Consider the following 9,985-nt stretch of genomic DNA (forward strand, 5'->3'; position numbering starts at 1 on the left):
AATCGAACTCATGCGGCAGCGGCTTTAGATTCTCAGTGCTGTGCTTTAACCCACTGCGCCACCAGGGAGGGCCCGAGAACCTGCTGATTTTAGGAAAGGAAATAGGGCTATTGTGACTAGAATGCAGAGAATAAGCTTCATGGGATACCTGACAGAAGGCATAGTAGATGGTGAGAATCTGTTTTGGTCAGAAGAGACAAAATAATAAACAGTGCTGTGCTTATAGTTATACTGCATTCCCTTTTAAACTTCAAGCTCCTTGTTTGCTATAAAATAAAAATACAGTTTTTCTGTAACTGAAATACGGCATTAAGGACTAAGTAAATGTATTCAGGTTGACATAATGCACATCTGAATCTACATCATGAAGCTGTATGATCTATCTCAGATCTTTATTTGGAAACTAAATCTGCCAGGCTTCCATGTCAGTGGAGGTCTCTGTCATTTTAATTCAAAGAAACATACATATGTAGTGCTTGGAAGCATTTAACCCCTTTACTGTTAATTTTATTTATATATATTAGCTTTGTACAAGTGTGTGAGTAACTTTAGAAACTTGCACTTTTAGATTGCATCTGTTGCTTGTGTTAATGTCTTAAAATAGTAGTAACTATGGAAGGATTGTGTCCATTACCTTTCATTTTCCTAAGGGGTAGGAGATTAGGGGAGGAAATTCAGCTGTACTTTTTCAAACTATGTAAAGGTCTCTAACAAAATTAATTGACCAAAATTATTAACTACAGATTGGACACTTTTTCCTTATCAATTTTATGGACATTGAGGGTAAATGTGCAAGAAAGAGTTGATCCAGAGTGTTTTTAACATAGGATGAGACCTCTAAAATCCTGTAAACCCAAGAATGTGGCATTTCTCTATACACTGTCAAAACTGTAATGCCCTATTGAGTAAATATAATTCTGATGCCGGAAGACATTGATCTTGGTGACTGAGATACTTGTCAGAAATAAAACCAGCAATTGGCAAATGTGGTGGTACCAAATGATAGGTCAGAACTTTGAAAATACTATCACTTTATTTTGCCTGGAAAGGGCCCCAAAGATTTCTTCTAAGATTAGATAACTTATCTTTTATAATGACTCACTCACTTTAAATATATTTGTATGTTTGTGTTTTCTTTTTGACTTCAGGGATCACTGGTAATGTTCAGATTTATTAGTGATTAAAAAATAATATTTGTTTTAATGGACATTTCTTTTTTATTTTTTGTTTACTTTGCAGCTTTGATTAGTTTGTCCTTTGGAGGAGCGATTGGGCTGATGTTTCTGATGCTTGGATGTGCCCTTCCAAAATACAAGTATGGAATTTTTTTGGGTTTTTTGACAGTTAAAGGGTAAAATTGTTCTACACTTTTACTGTTGTAGAAGTATCCCTAAGAGATGTTCATATATTTTTAAAAATATCTTCACTTGAAATTGGTAGATTTTAGGATGACAAGGTGTAGAAAAAATTTGGTTGGTGTTCCTTGACTACTACCTGGTCACTGATGGCAGATAGCTACCCAGTAGACCAGTGCTACTGCTCCATTTTGAGCACCTACTAATAAAATTAAATACAAAATAATTAAACTGTCTTTTCAGAAAAATGCCATAAACAGTCAGGAGACTAGTTAGGGAAAAAAAAAAAGAGTAATTATTATTTAATAATAATTATTATTATCAAGTAATTATTATTTTTCTTAGAATAGAAAAAACATGAAAATTAACAGGACACATTTGTAAGAAAAACATAGACGACCCAATAGAAAACTGAACAAGTAAAAAATTGTAAATCGCTAATAAGTGCATGAATATGTTTTCAGCTTCACAAATTACATATTTTGGCAAAAATATATAATATGCTCTGTCATGTACTATGGGTAGAAGAACAAGTAAGAACAATCTTCTGGAAGACTGCTATATACTTTACCTGTATGGAAATGTGGCAGGACCCAAGGAACCCCAGTAGGAGAGTGGGAAAGAGAAAGCAGAGGAGACATGGGCAATTTAGAACTCACTTTTTATGCTCTGGTACTTTTAAAATTATTCTTAAGCATTGTGATTTTTTTAACTATTTATTTATGCATACAGAACTGGGGTACAGGCAAGAGGTACAGGGGGTGAGAGGATTCACCAGAGGCAGAGTGGGGAGCAGAGTAGGCAGGTCAGTGAAGTACACTGCTGAGGGGAGCAGTGGGCGAGACAGGAGAGGTCTGCCACGCCATGTGGGTCAGCTACAGAGCCAGGGATGGAACTCGCACTGAAGCAGCTGTGGCTAGCTCACAGTGCTGCGTCCTAACCCTTGCGCCACCAGGGAGGGTCTAGCATTGTGATTTTTTTTATTAAATCTCAAAATATCTAAGAAAGGATAAGTCTTTGTCAATAATTCACTCTCAGAACTGAGCACATCAGTTCACCCAGTGCTAAAAAACCACAGATTTAGCTTAAACAAATCAGAGCTTGGAAGACCTCATGCAGTCTTCTGAGTATAGGCAGAGCCCAGGAGTAGAGTATTCCATTGTGATGGGTGTTTTTATTTTATGACCACCTATTTTCATTTTAACTTTTTCTTTTAAAATGACTAGACTCTCTCTCAATTGCAAAAATAGTGCAAAGCAGTCCCCTATACCCTTTACATAGCTCCCCCTTATGGTAATATCTTCCATAACATTATTAAAGGAGAAAATGCCTGTATTGTTTTTTTTTGTTTTTTTTTAAAGATTGAAAATGCCTGTATTGTAACAGTTAGCTAGACTGTAAACTAAAAGTCGTCTGTTTTTGTGATGATAACTATGATATTCTAGCTGAAAGTCTTCAATCTTAATTTTAGTTCATTTTCTATATTTTGATTTAAGTGTATTGGGTTTTCCTAATGACCTAAGTGAAGTTGGGGATATTTCAGTTTGATGCTAAGGCTGTCTGTCATACATTAGTAGTCAAAGGAATAAATCTTAATTTCAAAATTTACTCTGGTAATATTCCCAGATGTCTCTGTTCATAACCTAAAATATTTTTTTAAATGATTTTTGGGTTTTTATTCCAGCTGTTGCAATGTATAAAGCATTTTCGTTTAAAAGTAAGACATATTTAACTATTGTGTCCTAATTGAATAGTGTGACTCTAAATGTTTCTCTTTACAGTCTTCAAGTTACTGTTTATTTTAAAATTGTATAATGCTTTGTACCTTGCAATATTCCTATGATCCTTATTAAGAAAAAGCATATTTAGTGTGTAGGAAAATTACATATATAGCAAAAACTACATTAACTTATTTTTCTTTTTCTAGCCAATACTGGCCCCTGTTTGTTCTCTTTTTTTACATCCTTTCACCTATTCCATACTGCATAGCAAGAAGATTAGTGGACGATACAGATGCTATGAGTAATGCATGTAAGGAACTGGCCATATTTCTTACAACGGGCATTGTTGTGTCAGCTTTTGGACTCCCGATTGTATTTGCCAGAGCACATCTGGTAAGTGACTATATTCTTCTATTTATGATTTTAAATTAGCCTGTGCTAAATTTTTCTCAGGAAAAAATTTTTGTTGAATGACATTCAAAGAGAGATGAGACCTAGGGCCTGAAGGACAAAAATTAAAACCTTGCCTTTGTTGTTGCTGTTAACTGATTAAAATGACCTTGAAGAGCATGGCTCAAAGCACAAGCTACAGTTGACTTGCCAGTACTTCACTCTCAGAACTAGGCATGTTAGCTCACAGTGCTAAATAACCACAGACCTGCCCTAAACAACTGAAAACTTAAAAGACTTCAGGAGATCTTGTGTTCTCTGCAGATAGGAGTGTTCAAAAGAGGAGAAGGGGGTAGTAATTAATACATATTATGTGTACTCACCTTCCTCCCAAACTCACCAGTCAGATGCACTCCTGGTCTCCTGGAGTAGAGAAGGAAAATGAAAGGAGCACGTAACTCCCCTGTTCCTTTAAGATGTATATGCGTGGTCTTTATAAGTAGAAAATTTAGAATTCTGGGCTGCTTCTTCATAGCCCAGCAGTCAAGATTGCTTTGACTTTGTCTTTAAAGAAACCAAAGAGAAATAAAAGTATAGAAGTACCTCCAAGTATGTATGAAAGTCATTTCAAATCTTATGTGTTTTAGATCATGATTGGCATACAACTGTATTACTGGCTAAAGTAAATCTTTTCTCTTATTCCAGAAGGTTGTAAAATTAAGTTTTGTATTCAGCACAATACAATTTGTGCTTGCTTTGCTTTTCATTTTCTTTTTGTTTTTCATATGCCTATTAACTAAGTATTTATATCTTATTTCCATAGATTGAGTGGGGAGCTTGTGCACTTGTTCTCACAGGAAACACAGTCATCTTTGCGACTATACTAGGCTTTTTCTTGGTCTTTGGAAATAATGATGACTTCAGCTGGCAGCAGTGGTGAAAAGAATTTCTGAACCATTGTCAAGTGGACTTCTTGTCATTTGTTGGTCATCCATGCACACAGGAGATGGGGCAGTAATGCTGAATGGTATAGCAAGCTCTTGGGGGTATTCTAGGTGCTCCCTTCTCACTTTTATTGTAAGCATACTATTTTCACAGAGACTTGCTGAAGGATTAAAAGGATTTTCTCTTTTGGAAAAGCTTGATTGATTTCACACTTAATATTGTATGCTGTTTGTGGTGTCCTGCTGAACTCAAGTATTTGTGTTTTCCCTTTCAGTATTTTTTTTTTTAACCAATATGCAATGTTAAACATTTTTTTAAATGTAATAACCATTTGCATTGGTTAAGAATTCAGAATTCTGGCTGTATTACTGGGCTGAATTACATCTTTTCTCTTAAAATAATTTATAAACACCATTATTTCAAAAAGTTCTAAAAATAAGTTTTCAATCAGTCAGGATTACATCACTCCCAATTTTATGCAAACATGCAGACCTTATAGATTATATACTCAGAGCAAATATAGCTGCATTTATACCTCAGAGGGGCCAAGTATTAATGCCCGTGCCCTCCATAAAGGGTTGCTGGTTTTGCCAGTAAGCAGGTGTTTTGTGTATTGAAAATTATTTTATGTGATTGTTATAAAGAAGTGCTTTTCTTCTCAATTGTTAGAATTTATTATTAAACCTAAGGGTATAAAAACTGATTTTGAAATACAGTTTTTATTTATGTTTATTATAATTAGAGTGAGTTGCATTGTAGAAAGAAACTATTGAAATTCCATTTTTTGAATCCTGTATCTATTTATAAGTGAAGTGAAACTTGATCTTCTATCAGTCTTTCATGTTTGCCATGGATAAAATGGGCATACATGGAACTACTACTGATAATGGACAGTTGTATGTTCGTATCACATAATGCCAGAAAGTCCTTTCCCTGCTTCCTTCTTTTAACTTATTTTATATGTTACATATGTTAAGTAAAATAACTTCTCAAATATAGTTTAATACACTTTAAATTAGAAGTGTTTAACTTACCTGGAGAGTAATTGCAATATGTTCAGAATGCCCCTACCCCAAAAAGCCTTGAAGTGATTAACAAGTGACTTGTTAGTCTTGCAGATAATTCACGCATTAACAATTAAGATTTAGACCATGGTAACTATAGTTCTTAATCTCTAAGGTTATATCATATGTAATTTTAAATATTTAAGACAAATTTCCTGGACAGTTCTCCACTGTTGATTTTGATTTCATTATGATAGAGCAGCTGTTTCCTTTTAAATGGCATTTATTGTGTGAATTAATGCAAAGTAGCCAAATCCAGCTGCATAGCAGCTTCATATACAAACCTGACCAAAAATCCCCAGTAACCAGGCATTGTCAAACTGTAGTGTTCATTTCCTTTTTAAAATTATCAGTGCTTTTTTCAGGAGCTAGTTATGAAAATATTCAAGTTGGTCTGAGAGTTAAGGATATTTGTGTGTGTGTTTAGTATACTTACATAAAAATTGTTTTGCCTTCAGACAAAACTGAGTAATCATGACAGCTATCTTTTATTATTTTATAAAGTTTATTTCTTAAGAAAATGGGAACAAATTCTGGGTTTGTTGAGCTTTTTACTAAAGATACCTAAAAGCCACAAGTTTTATTGTTCATCGTACTTGTTAGTTTTAGCTGTGAGATGGGAAGCAGAATAAAATCTCTGCATGTGGCTATACCATGTTACACATTAGGCTGGCAATGGCTTACATGTTATAATGTTACAGACTTAAAGAAGGTACAGGGACAAATGAATTAAACAGCTGGCGATACAGCTGGGGACTCTGTGCCTGTGGTCTACTCCATATTTTTCTTGCAGAAAGTACATGCTTTGGTCCTTTGCTGCTTTCTGTTCTAGAATGTCAGTGCAGTGCACTGCTACTGTTTTATTCACTTGGCCATAGACCCTTTTTGGAACAGCTGCATATTCTTTCTGTATACTAACTGCATTGGCAGCATTGTGTCTTTAGCCTTGCACACTAGCTTGACATAGTGCTGTCTTGGATTTTTAGGCTAGTTATTTGAGGTATGAACTTTCCATAGACCATGCACTGATACTGCATTGCCATTCTTCTATGGAAAGAAAACTTTTGATGATGAAACAATAAAGATTTTAAATATCTATTTTAGTTTGTGGCTGTTTTTGAAATGAAAATGTATTACTTCAGTTCCTGAAGTGCATTAACCATTTTAATGATGTAAGAGAAAGCAAGAGTGACATTAGTTATTATTTTTGACTTGAAGACATTTACTTATATAAAATAAAGTTAAAACCATAGAAGCAAATATTATAATGAAATCCTATGATTTTTCAACTAGCATAAGACCATTAATTATATTGGGCAGTAGAATTTTTACTTAACCTTTTACAAAAACAGATTTTGTGGACATAAAGAAGACTAGTGATATCAAAGTAAAAATTCTACTTGTTCTTAAATTTTCCGTTATTTTTATGATTGCATGTCTTATTATATATTCATTACCATTAATTTTTAAGTATTTTACCCTCTACAAACACTTCACATAGTTAAAGGTAAAACAATATCTTGTAGTACAGTGTAAGCAAAGAATACTGTTCTCTGTGGTCAGACATGTCCCCGCCTTGTCAATGGCTTACATGTTATAATGTTACAGACTTAAAGAAGGTACTTTACAACTTCATACACTCCAAAAAGTTTAGATGAGGGCTTCTAAAGGGGTAGCACAAAGGGTTAAGTCTCAGCAGTATGAAACTATCTGCAGCCACTGCGGAACATCAGTCCCCAGCCAGGGAGCTGACCCACATGGTACCTGCTGCTCCCCTCAGCTGTGAACTTAAGTCAATCTGCCTGTTCTGCACACCATTCTCTCTGGTAAATCCTCTCACCCCCCCACGCACCCACCACATCTCTGACCTACACTGCAGTTTTTATGTGCATAATTAAATAAATATTTTTTAAAAAAACATTTAGATCATAGGTTCTTAGTGATGAAAGAAAAGAATAGGAAATCTAAAGGAGACATCAAAAGGTTAAAACCTGACTCATAAGGAGGTGGGGCAGAAGGAACTAACATGACCATTAACCCAGTCACAGAGACTCCTACATCAGACTGCTATAGAGAATACTGGAAGCATAAACCTAAGGGTAAAGATACAGAGATTGGGCATTGTGAGATTCCACAGTAACCCAAAATCAGCAGCAAACAGGCCATCCACAAAGGAGTGAGCCCCTCCCATACATAAAAGTACTATATCAGTACAGTCTGCATTGGCTCAGGGCTGCAGTCCTCTGCCCACCTGTGCCTATGCAGGCACTTCTTGCCACCCACTCTCTCCCTCTGCAGAGCAGCAGTGTCCTGCCTGTCTGATCTGTACCATGCTGGGCTTCTCTACACTGACCTCCCTCAGTGGAGGCAGCTCTCCTACGGCAGCCAGACTGCAACCACGCAGGCCTCTCAGCAAACGTGTTGCTCTGGGAACTTAACACATGCCACTGAAAGGGGAGCTCGGGTGAAACCTTTCCCAGAGTGAGCCCAAGAACCTCGAACTCCAAAAAACAACATCACTAGTGTCCTAATAAGGTTTTAGGTGCATTGTCCCCAGAAAGTAAACTCTTGGGTATTAATCTTAAATGACCAGACTCGTTAAGCTTCAGATAATTTAAAATCAGTGCATCAAATTAAACCTGCAGATATGCAGCCTTTAACACTGTTAAAGTGAGTCCTAATGCAAGATAGGAATAAAAGTAGTTTCAGGACCGTGCAGGCAGTGACTTAAGGAGCCTTAAGGAAGGCTCCAGAGACAAAGGCAACAAATTCCAAAGGGGCATAATAAAACACCCCAGGCCTAGAGACAACAGGACTTTCTGGAACAAGGATGACCAAAGTATGCTAAGATTAGGGCTGGGACACAAAGACTTAGTGCTGGGTGCAGAGACATAAAGGCAGACTGAGTGAGGCCTCTGAGAGCTAAGGGATCACAGAGACTGGTAGAGCTTTAGAATAATCAGGGAGACAAAGTCTATATTCCCAAAGGCACAACTCCACTTGGGTTTCCTTCCCCCTCTGGCCTGGTTCCACCAGCCTGAAGGTCCCACTTTATTTGTTTCTTAATAAATTTTCTTTCTCTAAACAAATTTGCCTCTTTTTGCTTGCATGCCTGTGCCTCAGTGAAGTATGTGCTGAGGCTTTGTGAGTCACCAACACATGGTGGTTTAGTGGCTGGGACTCTGCTGCTACCGCAGTCTTGCATCCACTACTGGCTGGGAGAATAGACCTGAAAACCTAAATTTATAGCATCAAAAAGATAAGTACATTTTAGATTGCAAAATTCTGTGTGATGCATAAAATCGGTGGAAAAGTCAACTTGGAATTCCTCATAAGCCTGCATAGTTTCTTCTCTCAGTGAAGCTTAGGAAATTTACAGTGGAGCTCCTTAATTTTCTGGCATTTCTGGAAAAGATAATATAGTCTATAAAATAAACATTCCAGATAACTGATGCTTTACCCAAAAAAAAAAAAAAAGCTGCTACTTGCTTTGCTTTAGCCATATTAATGAAAAATACTAAATACTTAAGTATCTTGTATTTCCTTAGAATATATTGATATGTTGGGCCCTCCCTGGTGGCTCAGCGGGTTAACGTGCAGCACTGCTAAAACTAGCTGCAGCCACTTCAGTGCCAGTTCAATCCCTAGGCAAGGAGGTGACCCACATGGCCCTGTCCTGCCTGCTGCTCCCCTCAGCAGTGTACTTCATCGATCTGCCTTTTCTGCTCCCCTCTCTGTCTCTGGTGAATCCTCTCACCACCCCCTGTACCTCTGGCCTGTACCCCATAAGTAAATCTTAAAAAAAAAAGAATTCTCTAAAAAAAAGAATATACTGATAATATACTGATGCAATTTGAATTTTTTTCTTGGTAATTTAAGGTTACCATAAAAGGTTACCATGAAGACTTGTATTTTTCTCAAATTGGGTTTTTGCTGCCTTTCTTACAACTGAGTGTTCCTTAAATTCTTTTGTTTCTAATTTTCTAATCTATAATAGGAAGAATGTAAAGTTTTCAGGGGGAAAGAATGAAACAACCAAGTTACTAAATCAGTTAGACAAGCTTTCTGTACACAGTATATATCAGTGATTTTTTTATGTCATTTTTTGAGTTCGGGGGCCTTGGGTTCACTCTAAGAAAGGTTTCACCAAAGCTACCCCTTTCAGCAGCATATGGCAAGATTCTTCACGAGACAGATTCAGTTATATTTAAAGAGGCAGTTTATTAGAGACAGGAGAGGAAAAGACACTTGGATAGGTGTAAGTGGGCAGGAAGAACTGCCCCGAAAGGGACGGGTTTGCAGGGACAGAGACCTGCATGGTTGCAGGCAGACGGTCTTAGGAAAGCGGCCTAAGTGTAGCAAAGTCACGGCATGGTACAGGTCATGGGCAGGCAGAAAGCTGCTGCCTTGCAGAGGGAGAGAGTGGGTGGAAAGAAGCACCTGCATAGGCACAGGTAGTGTAGCAGGGCGGTCCCTAGGAAAAAGGGAAGTTCCAGGTTCCCTGCCCCAC

At 37.0% G+C, this 9,985-nt stretch overlaps 1 protein-coding gene across 1 annotated transcript in view; it reads left to right on the forward strand.

The window, feature by feature from the left end:
• LEPROTL1 (leptin receptor overlapping transcript-like 1) overlaps window positions 1-5,422 on the forward strand; it is a 9,101-nt gene extending 3,679 nt beyond the window's left edge. The window contains exons 2-4 of the mRNA XM_004682206.2: window positions 1,240-1,315; window positions 3,283-3,469; window positions 4,290-5,422. Coding sequence (XP_004682263.1) covers window positions 1,240-1,315; window positions 3,283-3,469; window positions 4,290-4,406 — 380 coding nt within the window. The 3' untranslated portion in view covers window positions 4,407-5,422. The remainder of the gene's footprint in view (window positions 1-1,239; window positions 1,316-3,282; window positions 3,470-4,289) is intronic.
• Window positions 5,423-9,985: the final 4,563 nt, after the last annotated feature.

The sequence above is a fragment of the Condylura cristata genome, unplaced genomic scaffold (genome assembly GCF_000260355.1).
Source record: "Condylura cristata isolate star-nosed mole 26May11 unplaced genomic scaffold, ConCri1.0 scaffold00014, whole genome shotgun sequence".
NCBI classification, from domain to species: domain Eukaryota; kingdom Metazoa; phylum Chordata; class Mammalia; order Eulipotyphla; family Talpidae; genus Condylura; species Condylura cristata.